Here is a 21,708-nt window from a genome sequence, read left to right as displayed (position 1 = left end):
ACTGTATGTAAAAGGACAGTTCTCTTCTGCTGTGATTTTTAGGGATGCTACCTTTACAGTGTGCCCTGAAGTTTAGCAAGGCAGGATTATTTCAGACAAACAGGTGAGGTGAGTCAAATAGATCTTAGCTGTCTGCTGTCTAGAATCTGCATGTCTTGATGTAAGAAAAATGTAGGCAATTCCTGAATGGAATGAATAGATCAAATGATTTTTTGTCTGGAAAGGAACTGGTTCAAAGCAAATGCATAACAAGAAGTTACATGGCCTTGCTGGAGAAACAAGTGTAACAAGTTCAATGATACAGAAGATGGCTTAATGAGCATGTAGGCAGTGAGTAAAATTCTAACTCTGAAGCCAGTGGAAAACATCCATTGACCTCATTGTGACCAGGATGTTGCCCAAGGTCTTTATTTAGCATTGACGATAACCTCTGTCATCAAAAAAAAAAAAAAAAAAAAAAAAAAAAAAAAAAAAAAAAAAAGAGAGAGAGAGAGGGAGAGAGAGGAGTGAAGGAGATTAAATATTTAAATATTTGTAGACTCTAGATTTCATTTATATTTCTCTCTTTGTCTGCTTGCAGGCTGTCTATATAATCTTTTTTTTATTTCAACATGTTACAGTACTTCAAATGTTCATTGTTTTTATAATAAAAATCAAAACTTTTGCCCAAATCCCAGCACTCATGAGCAATTTTATTTTAATTAGTTTGTATTTGTGTGAGTAAGAGCAAGAATGTTTTGGCTAAAAACCACTTCCTTTTCAGTCTTCTGAGGAGATACTGTACATGTTTTTTAAGAGTTTTCCTTCATCTGAACCCTGTTTTTGTTAACGAAAACCTATTGATGGTCTTTTGTTGTTGGAATAAAAGAACAATTGGGACATTTAACACTTGTACATTCTCTGTGATTCTGATGACAAGAAGCAGTAAATCATATCATCCACTTTTTCTGTCAAATTCATCAGTAAAACTCTTACTGACACTCATGGTATCCGCACAGGTGTATATTTTTCTGGCTACACTGTTTTATAGATGGGACGTTACCACTGTAATACAGATGGGCTCAGTACTTAATATCAGCACCTTATCTAATACTACATTTGGATGTAGACACTAGCATAGTAAAGAAGATAATCGCTACCACTAAATACTTGGGCTTTCCTAAATTGTATTTCTAAATAATTGCAAAACTGTATTTATGCTAAATTTGGTGGTGATACCCTGTTGTGTGATTCATCTGTTGTATCAATACCACTGCTGTGAGTAGCAGAAAGGGTATGTTAGATGACATTTGATTAATATGGCTGTAGTTGTTCCTGGGGCTTTCGCAGTGCTGCTTCCAGGGATGCCCCAAGGAAAAAATTGTGCTGAAGGTCTGGTTCCTCAGTGAGAGGGCTGAGTTCAAAACAAAACAAAACAAAAAAGCACTCAGCAGCTGCTAAATTCTAATCTTTCACTTCCTAGTCCTTGGAGGCTGAGAAACCATAGCTCCATGTAACAAACGGCCTCTGCAGTTGGCCAGCGCCTTTGAAAAGCAGACTTTGGACTCCTTTGTGAAATTCCCTTTCCTTTCCTCACTGCATGTTTAGCTATTCACTGGTTTCTGTGCTTTTCAGATATCTTTCCTGCTCTTGGAATTACTGCTCTGCCCATATCATCCGTCCAATATGCTGTTTCTGGCAGCAAGAGTGTTGAATGTGCTTGATGCTCTCATCCTGGTAGGCCCTATCTGATCTTTACTAGTTGGAGGCTGGCATAAGCCCTTAGATGTGAGATTTAACATCTCTCCCACAAGCTTTAGCATTGATTGCTATATACCTGAATATTTTAATCTTTTGCATAGTTTATCTCTTAGAGGGATAGATCTAGAGTAGCCTCTCTCTGGTCATTTAGCAGCCCAGTGTAGTCTCATTGCTAGTTCATGGGCCAGATCCAACTGGCTCCTCTTGTTTTTTTTCCTGAGGGATTTATCGGTTGCTGGAGTGGCACATGTAGTAACAGCCAAATGCTTTCCCTGCACTTGCAGATGGCCCAGCAGCTAGAAATCAAGCCTCTGGTGTTGCCACAGTGTGGGAGGTGGGGTGAAGTGTGGCTGTGAGAACAGCTATGGTCTGCTTAGGAGCAAGGAATTAATTGCTACAGCAGTACCTGTGAGGGTTGAACCACACTGTTTTAAGTTCCAACTCTCTCTTAAACTCAGTCCGTTCTATTTTTCTAATGATATTCTTTTCTTGTGGGAAGTCTTTTGAAGTTAGGAGATTGGCTACGTCTCTAGTGATAGGACTATATCCGTAAGTGATAGCTCCTTAAGACAGTATCTCAAGAATGAAGATGTGGTTGATGCTTTAACTGACGAACTCCTGATCTATGAAGTTGGGTTTACTTACAGCTGAAGCTTTGCTTCATGCTCAGACCTTGGTGAAACATTGCTAGGTTTAAGTGGGGAGACCTCAATGAGGAATTTAGCCCAGTGCTCTGTAATTATCTGTTTATATAATAACAAGGTTGCACCCGGTCTACAGACCAATGGTATACGTGAGACATCTGCATGGGCTGAGTATTTGGTAATGTTAATTACTTGGCAGAAAATAATTTGTTTACCATGCAAACAATAAAGACCTGCTCCATAACAGTACTGAGACTTCTCTAAGAGTAGCTGACTCCTTGTGAGGAGAGAGGGTTTTATAAGCGGTGGGCTAGAAAGGTTGGGGATAGGATGTCTTGTCTTCTGTGAAAATAGAATCAGAACAGATAGACCTACGGGTCTTTTGGAGGCAAATTGCACTTTCCAGCATGTGCCATCCTTGACATTGTGCTTTGCAGATGTTCTTATCTACAAAGGAAGGGTCCTCCCCAGCTGAAAGGAAACTGTAATCCATTGGTCCCAGAAATAAACTCGTGGCAGCTTTTCAGGAAAAAGGCACTGTAACAATAACAGACGGTTGTATTGTCCCATCCAGAGACTTCTAGAAATGTGGTGAACTTGATTTTATGTCAATCTTTGATTTCTGTATGCATGTAATATTTTCCTTTGGTAGTGGTTCTCAGTACATGTGTAAAAAGCTGTAGAGATGTATGATAAATGATTTTATGAAGCACTTCTGACTGTGTCAGCTGCCTGCCACTGTGTTCTTTCTGGGACTCTTTTCCTACATCCAAAACTGCAAACAGATTCAAACAGCCAGTGTTTAAAGAAATAACACATCTCCAGTAGGTAACTCTTCCCACTTCGTTGCGCTGGTAGCATTCTGCTCCCCAGGCTGCTGCTCACCCTGCCAAGATTAATGAAAGGCAAGTCTGGGCTCTGCGCTGGAAGGGGGAGATTGCCAGTGAGTACAAAAGATTTCCATTTTCCAGAGGGAGACAGCGCTCACTCTTAGTCATGTGAAAGTACTGAGATATCTGAACTTGCAAGTACTATTTTAGATTGAGGAAAATGTTGTACATTATTTTTAGACATTTTTATTGTTTCTCAACTATATGGAGCCTGATTAAAGGAGCTACAGCTCTTTTAGCAGATCTTTTTGATTCTGTAAATGAATATAAGACTTTTTCTTCAGTGTTTGATAGTACAATAACTCAGAAACAGTCTTGTGCTAATAAAAGTTTTACGTCATGCTGTCATATTTTAGCTGCTTTTCTAACTCTGACTTTCTGATCCATCTGTTACAAGTTAAAGGGGTTGGAACTGAGTTCAATTGACTCTTGCTGGTAAAAGATAATTCATATTCTTGCAATAATCAACTTGAACAAAAAGTACAGAAGATTGGAGCATTACATTAAGAACCCCAAAGTGGTAGCGATTAATTCAAAAAACAAAAGATAAAATCTAATAACCACAAAATTCAAGGGATACATTCTTACTACATTCTTATCTCCTTTACAAGAAACCACTGAATCTCCAGATTAATTTGTTTTCTTCTAGTAGAATCCATCTTGAAGAAAAAGGCTGGTGAAATTCCTAATGCTGACTTCAGAGTATCTAGGATTTCACTGTGTGAGTCACCAACAGGAAAGTTTCTCTCCTGACTAATTTATTTTAGGGTTTATTTTTTTCCTTCACTGATATGTGAATGCTTTGCTTTTACTCCAATACCTTTTAATCTTTTTTTTTAAGGGAAAAAAAAAAAGCCAATCCATGCTTATGCTTTCAGCCCAGGTATTTTCACATCTTCTGCACCAATTCTATTGACTTTTCTAAATTCTGTTGAAGGAGTATGATGTTTCATACTGCAGTATTTATGTGAAGACATTAGTTTCTCTGTGGTTTTGAAAATCTTAGAGGTTTCTTTTTTTAATTTAAAAAATGGTTATTTGGTTGGAAAATATGTCTAAGAAGCAAAGCTACTTTTCTTCTTTTTCCTGATAAGGTCAAATAGCAGAGAAGCATAGAGTCAAGATACAAAAACAAATGATAAAAGTAGCTTGTTACTGTAATCAAGTGTCAGTGATTATTTGGGATGAAAGAGATTCTACATGTTCTTCATTTTAGCTTTTATTCCCTGGCAAAGTAGCCACTGGACAGGAGACTTGCTTGATGTTCCTGTCACTTTCACTACCCTTTGCGGTGTTGGTCAAATCACTTCATCTCACTGTGCCTCAGTTTCTCAGCCCCAAATAGGACAGTATATTTTTTATCGAGTGCTGTGAAGCATGGCCATCAAGGCTACATATGGTTATCAGCTCATTCTTTGCAGACTTCCCCTCATACACACATACAAACAAAATGCTTAAGTAGAATAGCAGCCCAGGCTTTCATAAGCAACCGGACAATAGATCAGCGCAGGCAGACAAGATGTAATGATTACAACATAAGTCCAACCCAAGACTTTTTAGCTAGGGATTGATTGAGGAATGGAATAAAAGGGAGAGAGTGTGGAATTATAAAAATCTGTTTCAAACAGTCTGAGTGCTATATTGTTCTGACATCTTAAAGGTGTTTGGTTTACTTTTTTGACAGAAGTTGAAGGAGAATGCTACCCGATACGTCCTTTAGCACAATCCCAGCTATTCTGCTGTCACACATATCTTTATATTATTTTGGAATATGATTATTCAGAAAAATGCGTTTGGTAAAAAAAATTGCCATGTACTTCTGAGAAAGAAGTTCAAACCTCCTATCTAGAGACAGATTTTGGAAAAGCTAACTAGCTTGGCTAATAAAGAACATCTTGATGTCAAACCTCCTTCCTTCCCTCCTACCTGCTGAGAAGGAAGAAGGAGTTAAGTGTCATCCTAGGTAAAGGCACTTGAATTATTCTTTTGCAGCTGCTTCTGATTAGCAGGTTTAAAGTTTTTATCCTTATTGCTGCATAAGCGGACAATTTGCTCCCACAATGTCAAGATCTCTGCTATTTGGGAAGAAAAGTTTAGGACCAATCCCTTCTGTCTCTCTGAGATTTTACTCTGGCTGCCATGCCTGTAAACTGAGTTCTTCAGAATTATTAACATACTTAGCCTCAAAAAGGGAAAGTGTCTTGCCTGAGGTCATCTAGGCAGCTAGTGGCAGGGAAGAACTGAGATCTTTCATAAAACTAAAATTATTATCCTAGCCTGTCTTCCCACAGTTACAGAAACAATTGAATCACTCTCAAACTGCACTTTTACATATATATACTTTTTCTTTTTTTTTGGGTAAAGGAGCAGAAAATTGAGAGTTTTTTGCCCACTGAATAATTCCACATCCATCTATCCTGCTGTGGAAAGCTGCTCGGTGATGCTGAATGACATTCACATTATTCTTCTCAGTATCTTTGTTGTCTGCAGGGTATAACAAGCAGTGACGCTCATGGGAGTCACATCACTTCTTACTCTCAGCCTAGTGACAAAGATATGAACACTGAATTGAGACTTCTTTCATCTTGTGAAAGTAACCCTGAAGATCTGAGCCTGACATGAGAGCTGCAAGACACCAGTCAAGGTAAAGTGTCCAGCCGCAGGATTTTAGTTAAAAAACTTAACCCTAATAGCTCTTTCAGAGAATGGGATCTAGGTAATTCCAAGTGGATATCCTAACCCAAGCCAGAGAAGCCTGCTTTCTCATCTGTCTCATTCTCTCTAGCCCTATGAATTCCTCTTTAAACAGGGACAGACCAACAGGAGGGAGAACCTCTCCTAACCCTGCAGGAACAACCTAATCAATACAAACACGCATGCTGCAGAAATAGTTGACTTAGGCTTCCCAACATGCCGCGTGAGAAAACTGACTTACAAACTACTGGTTACAACAAAATACACATTCGTTTTCTATTTATTTATGTCCGTGCATGCATGTTGATTAAAATTAGTCATTTTTTACTGCATTAAATGAGAGTCTGTTGATAACTAAGCATCTGTGCCCAGGGCTGAGAACATTAGGAGCACTAAAAAAACACACAATAGTTTATAATAGGACCATTAGAACAGTCTTAGCAGCACTTACAACATGCTTATTCAAAAATAATATGCCCTAAGGGAAAAAAAACACCAATTATGAAACACATGGGATTTAAAATAAAAAGGTCAGTTTTAAAGCCTTAAGTAAATCATTTCAAACGACTCAGTAACACTTCATGTTTAAAAATAGACTAAGTAGTTAAAACAGTAAGATGTGCCGATTGTAGGATCTGGAATATATCAAAAGCATGGAAGAGTCACCCTCATTATCTTCGCGTTGTTCAGAGTGAAAAAACTCCTCAGAGTAATTCTGACATACGATGTCTATCTTACCGTCTACATGCACAGCAAATATTTATGTTCTACGAGCGTCTCAGATTGGCTGTATGCAGCCAAGAGGAAACGCTCGCAGCTGCACCAGGGTTTACATAAACCATCTGTGTATCTGTATCAGTGCAGCAGCGCCGGCTTGCAAAGAGCACCGGCCGTCCTCGTGCCACGGGAAGCTCGAAGGCCCTGCTGGAGACACGGACAGCAGACACTCTCCTTGCAGACGCTGGAGCAACCTCCCATCGCACACCTCTGTGAAGGGAGAACTCGGTCGCAGGTAGCGTTCCTAATTAACGCATCTCTCCAGCAGCACCCGTAGTGTTCAGGGGCCCCAGGAAGTATTATCAGTTGCCATTCGCAAACAGGGACTCTGACACACAAAAAGCGAAGCATCTCTGTGGATGGAAACACAGCTCTTCTGTTCATCCTTTTATCAGGTACCACCTCACCGCACCACCACCTAACATGCAGCAGTAACGATTTAACCCGAGGATTTCCTGCTAAAGGACATAAAGTGAATTTAACCCCCTAGAACACTGTTTCTCAGTGGAAACTGTGGCACCTCGGTAGCACCCAAAGCCGGGTCATTTGGGGGCCTACTGAGAAGACGATTTAGTTTAAAGAAGGGCTGAGGGGTGCTGCGCAACCCAACCCTACCCTCCTCCTGCCTGGGCTGCCGCTCTGAACCCGAACACGGGCTCCCCGCCTTGGCCCAGAACCCACGGGCGCTGCTAGGGGGAGCACCAGGCGCTCTGCCCCAAGCGGGGCAGAGGGCGGGCGGCGCTGGCCCCGCGGGCCGCGCCACAACAGGAGGCATCGGCCCCTACGCGGCTGCCAGGGAGAACGCGCCGCCCCAAGATGGCGGACGGCGGCGCACCTGCCGCGGGGCCGCCGGGCCTCGCCTCAGGTGGGCCGCGCCCCCCGCCGCCGCCGCCGCAGGTGAGCGAGCGCGTGTGGCGCTTTGGGGGGCTGTGATTGGCCCGCGGCGCCGCCGATCGCTCGTTGCCACGGCGACGCGGGCGCCGTCCCGCAGCCACGCCCCGCGCCGCCGCTGTCGGCCGCTGATTGGTCAGAGCGGCGGTGACGCGGTCCCGGGGGTTTTACGGCACTCAGCTGTAGGGGGAAGTGGCTGCAGACGGCGAGCGGCTGGCCGGGAGGAGGGAGGCTGGCGGCGTCGTGACCATGACGTTCAAGCGGAGTCGGGACCGGTTCTACAGTACCCGTTGCTGTGGCTGCTGCCATGTGCGGACCGGCACCATTATCCTGGGCACCTGGTACATGGTGAGAGACTCGCGTGGGGGGCAGCAAACGGGGCTGAGGGGGCGGTGTTTTAGGTGGTGCGCAGCGCGCATGCGTGGGAATTCGGCCGTTGCCCGGCCTGTGAACAGTGTTGGGGGGGGGGGCCAGGGCGCATGCGCCGGGGAGGGGGGTTGGCGGGGGGAGGTGTCGTTTGCCGCCATGGCGCTTGCCCGGGGGGCGCCGGGGGGGGGGGGGTGTCTCGGTGGGCGCCGGAGGTTCCGCCTCGGCCCTTCTGCGTCGCCCTCCTCCTTCGGGGGTCAGCTGCCGTCCTGCTCTCCGCCGTAACCGTCCTGTGTGGTTGGCTCGGCGCTGCCTCGGACGTGGGAAGCTGCACGAGTTTCACGAAGTTTGGCACGGCTTAGGCCCTTTTTCCTTCCTGGGGGGTCCTTTGGGCTCGTTAAACCGCAGTTGTGCCCGTGAGGGGGTGACCTTCTTTGCTGTGGTTAGAGAAATAAAACGAAGCTAGAGTTTTGTTTTGTGATATGTTTTTCTGAGGGATTCTTGTTGCTATCTCTGTTCATTTGGCTTTCCCCCCACCCCCTTTAATTAGATTGAAAGGATCAGATCTTCCTTCCTTTATATGCATCAAACAGTATTGAGTGAATCTCTTGGAAGAGAAGAGCTATACTAGCATTTGAGGAGGCTGGCGTTTAGGGTAAACTGAGAATAAAATGACTAGGTATGATTCCCTTTAGTATGTAACATTTGAGGGGAAAGTTAGGGTCTCAAAAGCAATGCTAGCATCTTCTCTTGAAAAGCTTTGTAGAAAGGGAAGTTTTCTGTCATTCTGTATGTTCTCTGAGCACAGAGTTGGTGATGAACTACAGAAACTTCTTACTAGAGGAAAATGCCTTTTATTTCCTGACCCTTGGATGCTTTTTCTACAGGGGTTGTGATGGTGAAGCTCTAACTTTTTTTTTTTTTTTTTTTTTTTTTAAGAAGTCTTTGAACTGCAGTGAAATAGAAATGTGAAAACGAGTACGAAAAAAACTAATATCAAACTCTGGAGTAACTAAGTTCCACTGTATTCAAAGCACTTCTTTCCTTCCCCTTACTTCCAATGGACAGTGGAAGTGTGAGGATAGTTAATGAGCTGTATTACAACTTTTCTAGTCTCCTAAAGCTGTGACCAAAATCTTACCCTTTGGGGAAGGGTAAAGAAGAGAACAGAATGAAGAATTAATTTTTCACCTTCTGATGTGAAGTGCTTGTAGAAGCTGCTTTATAGGAGTGGAAGTGTATGGAGACTTAAGTATAGAGAACTTACAGTCTCTCTTCAGTAAGTACTAAAAGATTTTTTCCCCCCCCCAGCCTCTCAGTTGTTCCATTTACAGACAATGTACGGGCAAAGGACAAAATAGCAGGAGAAGGAATAGAAGATGAAGTTAGGTGTAGAGTGAGATGAGTGAAACAGAAAATTTGATGAGGGATATTTCTTTTTCAGATGAAGGGTTGGATAATGTCTTGGTGTTGATTTCTCATATTTTGTATGAACTAATATTAAAACTTAAAGTCTATTAGAGTGCTGGGTTTTTTGGTTTAGTTTCCCCCCCCCCCCTCCCCTGGCCACAGCACCTTGAAACTTGCGGAAGTTCTATCCTGTGTTCATAATGCGAGTTCAACAATATACTTCCAGTACTTCAGTTAAAAGTATAAATCCTCAACACTAAGGAGGCATGCATCCTTGTTATGAAATGGTTGCACCTTATTGCCTTCCACACTTTCATTTCCTGATAGCAAGACTATATAGAAACAGAGGAACTTAAGTGGAGGGAGGAAGGTATGTTCATTGGCCATAGATCCTGCAGCCCTTCTGTTTTCTTCCTGACTTCCTGTGCTTCCCTTCCTTTTTGACTAGGAATGCAGTGTCTTTTCTGCCTTCTTGAATCTGAACTGCTTATGGATGGTGAAAAGTACACCTGTGACTTGAGACATCACTACTTCAGAGCATGGAGTGGTGATTGAGACAAAGTGTTCCTTTAATCTCCTGTGTAACTGCAGCAGATTCAGTGACTGTGGGCTAGAGGACTGGAGGGAAAAAATGTAGATTTTCAGTAGCTGGTTGCACACAAAGTGCTTTGTAGCTGTGTTTTGCTATAAAGTGCACCAGGCACTTTATATTAAACTGTACCTTGAAAATGTTGTATCGAGTTCTTTCCAGGTGCCAGCTGGAAAAATGTGATAATTGTCTGAAAGCTGTTAACTTCTTTTTTTTAGCTGAAATAAGACTTTTCATTTCATAAGACCCTAGGAGATCTTGCTGTGTCTAATGGTTTATATAAGAATTTAGCTACAATTCCAGCATTTTGAAAGTTAACTATGACTCGAACGGTGCAAATGAAACTAATCTTACTACTGACAAACATACCAAAGTCATTCAATATTTTAGAAAATGTTAGGTTGCTTAGGCATGTTCCTGATTAATGAATCATCTGTGTGTATCTTAATTTTAGTCTATCTGACACTAGCTTGTAAGACTATTAAATAGATTTTTTCTTTTTTTTTCTTTTTTTTTTTTTTTTATTTTTTAGAAGTACTTATTTTTGAAAAGTTACAGCAAAATAACCTTTTTGAGGGAGAGAGAGGCTTTTGGCAGGGGAGAATACTTGGTTCAACAATAGTTTTGTGTTAGTGAAAATCTTGGTCAGCTTGTGTTTGCTGGATACTTTGTGTTCTCATGCTGTTTAGTCCTGAAGGAATTTGATACCAAACATAAAATGGAGTCTTGTAGCAATCTATTCCAGATGTCTTAGTAAGATAAGAGACTCGGCTATTTAATACATGTGTGTTATTTCTGTGTAACTGTTTCTTTAGGCATCTTTCTGTTCTTATTTGTATATTATTAGATCTTGCATCAAACTAACCTATCTCCTCATTAAAACAGTGTTATATATCACTGTCCTTATTATGTATGCCTGTGACTCTAGAGAGCAAGAATATTACTTTCTAAAATGCCTGATGTTGGTGTTCTGTGATCCAACTGCCATGGGAAACAGTTGTCCTGCCTCTCATAAGCATACTTCAGTCCATATGCCACCACTGCTTCTGATATATTGTTAAATTATCGTTGCAATTTTTTTGAAAAAATTCCTAGAGGACTTGCGCTTGAGTTCCAGAACTAGCGTAGTTTGCTTTACCCTGTAACATCCACTGCTGTACTGTGTAGGAAGCTTTTTTTTTTAAAAAAAAAAAAAAAAAAATCGTTGCTTCATAATTGCAAACATGTGGCTTTGAAGCTCCTTTCTTCTTGTAAACCTTCTTATTAGGTACAGTGCTTTCCAGAAACCGGAAACATGAACACTGCATTTGCAGAATGAGATCAGAGTTCAATAAACAGTCTAAAAGTAATAGCATTGTTTTGGAGGGAGTGGTTGTTTCATTCTGGCAACAAACTTCAGTGATGCAGTCAAAATGATGCAATTGCTACCGGATTGCAGAAGGGTCAGGATAATCTCCACAGACTTTCAGTTCCCTGAGACTAGCTGAGTAAAACTTTCAGAAGTAAAGAAGTCTTAACTAGTTTGTTTTTTTTTTTTTCTGCTAATCTTGCCAATAGTAGAAGCTTTAAAATGCTCATCTACTTGAAGTAACTGTTCTCTCAATAGCTCATCAAAAAGCACTTTTTTTTTAATAAATGTTTAAAGAAAAATATTACAATAGTAAGAGGAAGATGGAAGTGTAATAGTACATGACAACTTCCCTCCTCTGACCTGTTCATGAAAGACTTAATTTTCAGGCCTCTACAGATGCAAAGCACTTGATCGGGTATTAAATGCATATTGTGGAGATAACAAGTCATCAATCCAGAAGTTAATGCTTGTTGTCCTGTGCAGTGTTTGGAGCTCTGATCATCCAGAGAAGTAATGCGTGTGTTACTAGTTCATAGTTGCTGACTTTTAACTTTAATACCATCTGTTAAATTTGGGGGGAGAAGGGAAAGAGGAATATGTTTTCTCCAAATCTGTTTAAGTTCAGGTATGTCCGTTTCAAGTGCAAAATACACTTGTTCAATTACTCTATGTAATACTTAGAGTGAAACTCAATTGAGCTTTTTAATCCTGATTGAAACACCTTTTAATTAAAAACTTGAACATGCTTTTTTGACTTATTTGGGAAGACTAGGATGGGGACTGCTGGCACTTCTGAAATGTTACCTATACTATCTACTGTGTAATGATTATTCAAGACTTTTTAGGATGCAGGTTTTCTAATATCTTCAGACTTCTCTGATTCCTTTTCTGTATAGGCCTCTTGTGAAAATGTTCTGTTCGTAATGAGAATATTCTGCTAAGCTTGGAAGATAGATACTTTGTAATGCAAGCATACTCTTGCTCTCCCATTTGCTTATACTATGGAGCTGACAGGAGGAGGAGGGGAAAAAATTGCACCAGTGTAATCTTGCTGTTACCATGCTTCTGTGAAAGAGTTGTAAGTTTGTTTGTTTGTTTTGTTTTGCTTACAATGGCTCCTGATCTGGGCGTTTTGATAAATCTTAATTGAAATTCGTATGTTGAACATTATGAATTGTTCAGTGCTATAGTATAATTCATAAATTAGCAACAATGCAGCACTGGAAACCATGGAGTGTTAATTGGCTTTTTGATTTTGAGTTGGAATCGGTGAAACAAGTAAAAGTGTTACATTTGTGACTTTAATGGTTTTTGACACTTTCATTTCCTGTTTCCCTTTTACCATATTTCAGGTTAGGGAAACATAGCTCTAGTAATTAGAATAGTGCTCAGTAACTTGTGAAATGGTAAGCTGAATTTCTAATAAGTTAATCTAAAACATGATGGTGTGATAACATGTCTACAATAGTATCAACTCTGATTTCTGCAGAAAGAACACTTTACTGAAAGCATAAGCAAGATTATCTCCACCGGTTCTCAGAAACCTAAAAACAGATCTTAAAATTGTACTGGTAAAAGAAGAAACATTTGGTAGATATTCTTAAGTTAGCAACTGCAAACTAGCATCATCCTCTTCTGAGGAGTTAGTGTTTCTGCAGTGAGGCAGGGAAATGCACTCGGCAGTGGGAAGATGAGGCTGACTGGGGAGCTCTGCGCTGGTCGCTTGCCCGCTGCCATTGCCTACCATAAAGCCACTTGCATGCGTGCTCAACGCGAATAACATTGTGAAGGCCTTCTGCTATTCTGCATAGTCTTGTCCTCTCTCTCCAGATATTAATATCAAACTGTACTCCTGTAAATCTTGAATTGGCTATAAATGCTATGAATGCAATTTCTTATTGGAAGCATTTCTGATATGTACCAGCATGGGGAAACAGTCATTTTTTTTAACAGCAGTGTATAAGTAAGGAAAATGACTGGTAAGCATATAGCCAATGCTTAATGCCTAGATTTTTGAAGTTGAGTCTTCCTGAGTAAGTATGCTTCTTTCTTTCATTTGACTAGTGTTTAATAAACACTTGTGGATTTAATCAATGATCTTGGAAGGGAAGTGATCCAGTACCCTCCTCCCCCACCTCCTTAAAACTATAACATCGGGTCAACTAGAAAGTAAGCTATATCTGAGGATTGGAGCTGCAAGCATAAGTTGTCCCTCATCCTCTATGCTTTCTGCGTATCTGCTGTTACTGATTGACACCCACCACTGTTTGCAAGAGTAGAGTACAGTATACTGTTAGTGCATTAAATTAACTCTGCCTTCCAGCTGTAGGAAGCAGAAACTTTACAAATGTGTTTCATTGTGTCTGTTGTTGTACCTTTTTTTTTTTTTTTTTTCTTCCCGGTCTATTTTAACTATTTCCTGTTCAAGTCTGTGCATTCAATACACTGCAAATGAAGAGGATGGATGAGGCTTGTAGGGATTCAAATGACAAAACTAAATGGATAGAACATTACTTAGTTGTGTTTCATTAAAACTAGCAAGTGTCCAGTACTGTGTTTTGGGTTTGTGTGGGGGTTTTCTGGGTTTTCCTATGTGTTTATATATATATATAAAAAAAATTAAAGCTGATTTAGTTAATTTTAAGCTATTTTGGGTTTTTTTGGCCTCCTAAAGGTAGAGCGAAGAGCTTGTTTCTAACTCAAAAGATACATTAGTGTGTCCTTAAGATTTAGGTGTTGTACTGTAAATAACTTCTAGGTAACTAACTGATCTTTCTCAGGTGGTGAACTTGCTGATGGGCATCTTGCTGACTGTAGAAGTAACTCATCCAAACATAATGCCAACTGTTGATATCCAGTATGAAGTCATTGGAAATTACTACGCTTCTGAGCGAATGGCTGGTAGGTGTATAAGTATTTGCTGTTCAATTAGAAAATAAAGTATAAAGCATGTAAAAAGATTTTAAATAAGATTGTCTTTTTGTTTTCTGAATGCTTTTTGAAATATTCTGGGATTAAGTTCCACTAACTTGAAAGGAGAAAAAGACATTCGTGGTGTATTATTTTTACTTCATATTACTTCCAGATATCTTGAATGATATGATTGCTAAAGACTTCTTAACCTTTTAGTGTTTTGAGTCCTGAAGTACAGATGTAACATCTCTAATTTTCTCCATAAAACTCTACCATCCTTGCTATGACAGCAAAACAGAAAAGACAAAAAAATCAGTATTTAACAAGTCTTTGAAATTTCTAGTGCTGCTCTTAGCTTTAATAAAAGACCTGAAGAGCTATTGTGTGTGAATCTGAACAAAGAAAAAGGTCATCTTTTGAGGAAAAGCAGAAGAAACTTCCAGGTCAAGCATTTAATTAAAACTGAAGTACTTCTTGCTCTTAAACCTCAGCATAGAGGAGAAACAACAACAGAACAAATCATTATGTGCAAAATTAAAACTATTCTTTGGTTTATCACTGTAGATGATACTTCACACATCATACTACAATTAAACTTAGACATTACAAAGACTAATCTAGTATTTTAAGACCATAATTGTATGCTTGCTTTTTTGCTTTTAAAAGTGCAGGAATAGCTGAATGGCTTTTCTGATGTGTCTTGTCTCAGGGCATTGCATTATATTAAAAGTGCAGTTTGTGGAGGAGAGGGAGAATATAGGGATAACTGGGCTACATAGTCGCTTGGATGTTTCTCAAGACTTACGGTCTTTACTCTTTCAGGAAGAAAATGGAGATAGTGCTGTACTATCATCACAAACTTGGATTTTGAGAGTACTAGTTCAGTCTGTTAATTATTCAGGGCCTGACTCGAGTGGTACTGCCACTTCTGAACTGTAACAGCAACTCGTAGGAGTAAAGAAATCCAAGTGGGAGCAAAGATCAAATACTTAATAAAGCCAAGATACTAAGCAAAATGACAACTGATACCTGTAAAAATGTTCTGTGTTTTGAAATAAATGTTGGTGCACGCTGAAGGTGTTTTCTCTGCTCTTCAGCCTAAAATGGCTAGTGCTTGTGTTTTGACTCAGCAAAATTCTTGTTCTGCATGTTGGGATGTAAGCTGAAGGATTTTGTGTGTGGGAAGGGACATTATCCACATGCAGAATCAAAATTCTATTGTGTGGGGTTTTTTTTCTTCTGTGGACTTGCTATTGATATAACTGTTGCTAAGTACTAAGAGCACTTGCTTATCAACACAGTGTTCTTCAGATATAGGAAGGCCGCCTCCTTGATGCCATCTATGTATGTGGATGTTGTTATCCTGTACTGAATTGTGTACGTCAGTGCTTCTATAATAGATCTTTTCAATTCATTTGCAGATTAGAAAGTTAATATTCTCAGTTGTTGTTCTCTTTCAAGCTTGGGAACAACAAGTTTGGTTTCAGACTCTCTTAAAACATGAACTACAACACTTAAACTGTTAAAAACTGGAAAAGAAACCAGTTTAAAAGTATATGCTGTGGTTGCTGTAGAAAAGTGAGTGTAATCTAACCTCTGGAAAGCAACTGTGCTTCTGTCATTAGTAACTATGATGCAAAAGGAGAACTTATCTTTCATTTTCCATGAGTGTCCTGAATTCGACTGTTTGGTTTCTGATTCTTCTGTTTTCCTTGATGTCACTTTAAGGAAGAGTGCAGCTCCCACTCCCAATGACTGCATTATATAAGCAAACCATTTGATAGTATAAAGGTTGATGTTGTAGTAACCTTACGTAAAACTCCATCTAGTTGTGGAGTTAATTACCCACACAGCTTGAGCACTGACATATTATGAGTAAGCATCATTATGCTGCATTATTATCAAACTTTGTCAGGTCTCTGATTGGTGTGGCTGATCTTAATTCAGCCTTTTTGATTAAGGCAAACATCTTTTTTCCAAATGCCTGCTGGTTTTCCTTGACTAGATCTTGATTAGTAGAGGTCTGAGTTACTCAGGTCAGCTGCTGCCAGTTTGCACAAATGAAACAGTTGGGTTAGAACAGCTCATAGTAACAGCTTGTGTACTTGTTAACTGCAATATGATAACTATAGGAAAGGACTGATACTTATTTTTCTTTTAATTCAGAAAATGCCTGTGTTCTATTTGCAATCTCTCTCCTCATGTTCACAATCAGTGCAATGATGGTGTATGGTGCAATTGCTGTAAGTATATTTATAGTCAATTGTTTTAAGGTTGCCACTTGAATTTAGTATTAAATACCCTACAGGCTTGCTTTTTGTTTATTTTTTCCTTTAGCATCGTGTGGGCTGGCTGATCCCATTCTTCTGTTACCAGCTCTTTGACTTTGTGCTCAGTTGTCTGGTTGCCATCAGTTCTCTTACATATTTGCCCAGAATCAAGGATTACCTGGATCAGTTGGTAAGTCTTTCTTCAGCTCATATTAGCATTTAACACTTGAAGTAAAACTTCGGTTTTATAACTGACTGACCTGTATTTACCTTCCGGTGCTTAAGGAAGAGGAGTTTGGACTGCAGCAGGAACTGTAAAGGAAGTCTGCTAGGGTGATTATGAGAATTGAGAACTTACCAGAGGTGGAAGGGCTGAAGGTGTCAATTGTTCCCTAAATGTAAAGCCAAGGAGAGAAAAGAAATGTTTACTGAGGGAGATAGTGGTTTAAACTATCCATGCTACGTATAGGCGAGAAACAAAGATGACCTGAACTGAGCGGTTCAGTTCTTTGGCAGGTTTGCTACTGTAGGTTAAAGTGCGTGGGGCTTTTTTTTTTTTTTTTTGTGTGTGTGTTTTTTTAATACCTCTATATATAGATACATAAACAAAATATACTACTTTACCTATACTCTACTATCTATCTATTTATATATAAAGATTTATGAGGTGGGGTCTACAACATCATGGGATAGAATATGATGCTCTGAGGGTTCCTTTTTGCGCTGAATGTGACTCTTCTCATTTTGCAACACTGTCTTTTTCAAAAGACTGTAATGGAGTTCTCATTAATGCTGCCTGTGACTTAACTGCAAAAGGACTCCATGGCCCTCAATTGGATTGGATCTCAAGCTCTTTCTGGGTGGTGTTTAGATGTGTCCAAGTGGATGCTTTAAAAATTCCTTTGAAAATGGAGATAAATTTTGGGCTGGTGTCGGAGAGAGTACCTGTTATTGCACTTAGGGGGAAAAGAAGAGTTCAGACTTCGCAGAAACACTTAAGTGTTTTGGTATCTCTTCCTTTGAAGCTTGGGGATAACTTTCCCACTGAATGCACAGGTGTAACTGGTTGGTCTGACTGGAGGTAGTCAGTACTGACTCATTGAAGAGCTGTCAGATAGAGGACCATTCATACAAATGTCATACTCTTCCTTTGTGGGACCGAGGGTCTGCAGCCGTTTACAAAGAAGGCTCGTGGAGGTCTCTGTTAGTATGAGACAGAGGAAATGGCTCGGCATGTGGAAGGTCGCAAGGCTTCTTTACTGGTACTGCTTTTCTGTAGTAATCTGCCCTTGCGAGGGCAGGGGCAGGATAAATATTATACCTTGTGGGGGGATAAAGATGGAGCAAGTGAGAAACTGACCTTTTCATAGGTTTTGTTTGAGCAGTTTGTATGACAGTTTGCTTCATGTGGTGCTAAGGTTGGGTGTCTTCCTGTTGCATTTGTGGAAGTGTGATGATCATGCTTGTCTCCTCCCTTTCTCTTCCCTCCCTTTTTCTTAAACAGCCAGATTTTCCTTACAAAGATGATCTCCTTGCCCTGGACTCTAGCTGTCTCTTGTTTATTGTTCTGGTGTCGTTTGCTTTATTTATCATTTTGAAGGTGAGTTACAATTCAAGCATGTGCTTATTTTATGAGTTGTTATGTGAAGTGCTATCAGTATGTGGAAATTTGCTGAGTTAAGAACTACTTTGATAGAATCGTTACGATGTTCTGTTACATTATGATCTCAGTCTTTGAAAACACCAGTACATAAAACTACTTCTATATTGTGTTCAGTGGGGCGTGTTTATGTAGTTCTAGCTTTTGAGTAGGCAGTAGACAGGCACAAAGTCTGGAAGTAGTCTTTTCCATGTATTGAGACAAACTTAGTATTTAATGAAATTAAGCTTGTTATGAAGTAACATTGAATTAGTGCATACAAGCTTTCTAAATGAAATTTTAAATCTCATACTATACCTACCAAACCAGGGGATGTATTTTGGAAGGAAAAAAATGCATAGGTTAGTGCATCTTCCTTCCTGCAGGTGGGTCATACGACTAGTTGCTTCTGTTTTGAAGGAAATAAATACAGAGATACTCATCTGACTTACAAAACTCTTATGTAGGCAAAAGTATTAGTTAGAAAAATGAGTTCGTAATATAGCTATGACTACTTTTAATTGCATTCAACTTGAATTTAAAAAAACAAAATTGCAGAGGAATTCTTGTTTTCTATACTTTCTCCAAGCAGAATGTCTAATTGGTGGGATAAAGTACAAAGCTAATGTAGAAAATATTTCTTGCATTGATTTTTGAAATTCAGTACCTTGTGTATAGGCATGTACTAATTTACTGGGGGAAAATACAGGAAAAAATGTTATGCAGGTTAATAGAAACATAAACGTCATTAGAGCATGACAGTGTGTGATTCCACAGCAGTTTATGCTGAATTGAAGTTCAGGCTGGTTTACTGTATCCTCTTCTCCTTTTTGTCTCTAACTCTGTTCTTTCCCTCCTTTGCGCTAGCAATTGGATGAATACTAATGATAATTCAAAGACGAGCAGGAACTTGCTGTTGGTCTGTATTCCTTGTAGTGGCAGCTTGGACAAGGATTCACAGAAACATAAGTCAGGGAATAATTTGAGGCAAATAGATTAGCTGAATTGATCAGCAAATTCTCTTACTAAAAAGCACATAGTTCATCCTGTCTGAATCACTTCAATAGCAAGACTAAATGGAGATAATGTATGCGTGTGCGGAAATCTGTTAATTAGGATCCATCCCTCAGATGTATTGATTTAGCTTGTTTTTATTGTTTCTTTTTTTTCTATGACTGTAACCTAGCATTTTATTTCTGCATAAGCTAATGGATAGGACATATTTAAAACACAAATGTCTCTTTCAGGCATATCTAATTAATTGTGTATGGAACTGCTATAAATATATCAGCAACAGAAATTTGCCAGAGATAGCAGTGTACCCTGCTTTTGAAGCTCCTCCACAGGTAAAATCTTTTTTTTCTTTTTTCTTTTTTCTTTTTTAATATAGGTGAAAGGAGCCACAATTGTTTAATTTTTGAAGCATAAGAACAGCGTCCATAGTTTGCAAGTCTTGTCCAGCTTTCTAAATAGAAAGATTTCAAAAGTTGAAATGGCTAATGTTAAGATGGATTGCTTCTGAGCTGTGCATGTAAAAGAGGAGTCTTAGAGAAAAATCATTTTTTTTTCTTCCCCATAGCAGAGGGAAGTTTTCTAACTGTACTTGTCAAAACCGTCCTTGCTGCTTGCAAAACCAAGAGGCAGTGAGATGGAACTAATGACTTGAACTTAAATTCAACAGAATAATAAATTACTTCTGCACCCTCTTTTGCTTCCTTCTCACTGGCTTAGTGGAAATATCAGTGAGGTCTTCTAAAAACTTGCCTACAGGAGAATTAAGTTCTTGATGCGATATAACTTTTTTTTTTTTTCCTAAACCTGCATTAATCTTGTTAATGTCTTCTCTTTAGTATGTTCTGCCAACCTATGAAATGGCAGTGAAGATGCCTGAGAAAGAACCTCCACCTCCTTACATACCTGCCTGAAGAAACCTTTATGTTAATTAACATCTGTACCAGCTTCTTGGGAGTTTTGTCTTTTAATCTTGCAAAACTGCTTAAGTAATAGAAATATTCAGGGCTTTAGGAGCAAACTGTTCTGTTTAAATGTTTGATATAAACTTATTAAGCAAAACATCTGGGAATGATTTTCTGTTTGCTTTAGTTTTTGTTCTCCTTAACGCTCTTAAAACATTTTACTGCCTTAGGGCCTTACGATGCAAGAACTTATGCATGTGACTAACTTTTGGCTTTTAATAATATCAGTCAAGCCGGTCCATGGCAAAAGTTAGCTACGAACATAAGTGTCTGCAGGATCGTGCCCTTAATTTATATTAATTTTTTTGTAAAGTAGTTCATAAAGACAATCTGATCGTGCAGCAAAATGAGTTTGCCTTTATCCACTCCTTGGAGGGGGAGGGGGTTTGAATGTGGTATATACATGATTGTTTTTTTTTTTTTTTAACTCTGCACTTTTCTCATATGTTATCTTACCTTATTGTGGACTTTTTTTGTTATCATATGTCTTGAAACATAGTATTTTACAGGAAGAAGCGAGTTTGGCCCAGAGTTGTATTACAATGTGCTGCAAATGCAAGAAAAATGTAGAAATGTGGAAGATGGTTGCATGCCTTTAATCTTATATGTATTTTCCTCTTTGTGATAAATGATACTTAAATAAATCTTTTACAAAATGTTTACCAGTAGTCTTGGCTGATTTGCCTTTCTTTTTCAGTGATGTTCCATGAGCATCCAGTTTAATGAACTGTAGCTTTTTTACATGGCTTTTAATGGCTGATCTGTGACTTCCAACAAAAGCCCTCGCATGGGTGTGGAGCATGGATAATTTTAATGTATAAGCTTTACTGCGGCCTTTGCTGCAGTTCAAGCGTTTGGTTGAATTCTGGTTGCCAGTTATGCATGCCCTGGAAAAACAGAGCTTCCAGCCCCGTGGGCAGTTTTGATGTCTGACAATCTCAGAAGTTGGGAGAAACCCAGAAGGACTACAAGATTATGCTGGAAAATGTGTCTACAGTTCATATATGTCATAATTTCAGTAATGCCCCCCTTTTTTGGAGGGGTGGAGTTGTCTTTACATTCTTCCTCCTCTGTAATAGATACTTTAATGTTCTGGTAATTTTTGTGAAGAGTAGGCAACTTCTAATCAGGTGTTAAAATTAAGCCAGAAATCTGGTAATTCATTAGCAAGTTTAATTGAAATAGGTGGGATTTGAGCAGGGCATCTCAAACAACAGGTGGGTGGCTGTTAAGAGCTCCCAAAATATGAGGGGGTGAGCAGATGGGTGTGCCAAATACTGCAGTCACAAGCACTGCTTGGGGCTTTTGTGTCTGCACTGTTGCTCAAACAGCTGCAGCCCCTTTTGGGAGCTGAAAACCGTTCACCCTGTGGGCCCTCCTGTGGAGTTCCTCCATGTGAACATGTTCGTGCTTCAGTTCTAGGCTTTGCAAATGTAACAATTATTGCCTCTTTTAACGTGCAGTCAGGACTGTACTTGCAGTGAACGACGAAATAGAGCCTGGTGGGCATCTGTCTCTAGGTGGGTGTTTTGCTTCTGCTCTCAATTCGTGCTTCCTG

General features: G+C 39.7%; 1 protein-coding gene across 1 annotated transcript; it reads left to right on the top strand.

Moving 5' to 3' along the window:
* Positions 1-7,816: 7,816 nt before the first annotated feature.
* On the top strand, positions 7,817-20,812 carry LAPTM4A (lysosomal protein transmembrane 4 alpha). The gene is made up of 7 exons (XM_062573164.1): positions 7,817-7,984; positions 14,133-14,253; positions 16,432-16,508; positions 16,603-16,725; positions 18,040-18,135; positions 19,422-19,520; positions 20,025-20,812. Exons 1-7 carry the CDS (start codon positions 7,886-7,888, stop codon positions 20,097-20,099), a joined length of 690 nt encoding a protein of 229 aa, XP_062429148.1. The 5' UTR covers positions 7,817-7,885; the 3' UTR covers positions 20,100-20,812.
* The last annotated feature ends 896 nt before the right edge of the window (positions 20,813-21,708 follow it).

This window comes from Rhea pennata, chromosome 3 (assembly GCF_028389875.1).
Source record: "Rhea pennata isolate bPtePen1 chromosome 3, bPtePen1.pri, whole genome shotgun sequence".
NCBI classification, from domain to species: Eukaryota; Metazoa; Chordata; class Aves; order Rheiformes; family Rheidae; genus Rhea; species Rhea pennata.
The sequence above is the reverse complement of the archived record's forward strand: the minus strand, read 5'-3'. Positions and strand labels throughout refer to the sequence as shown.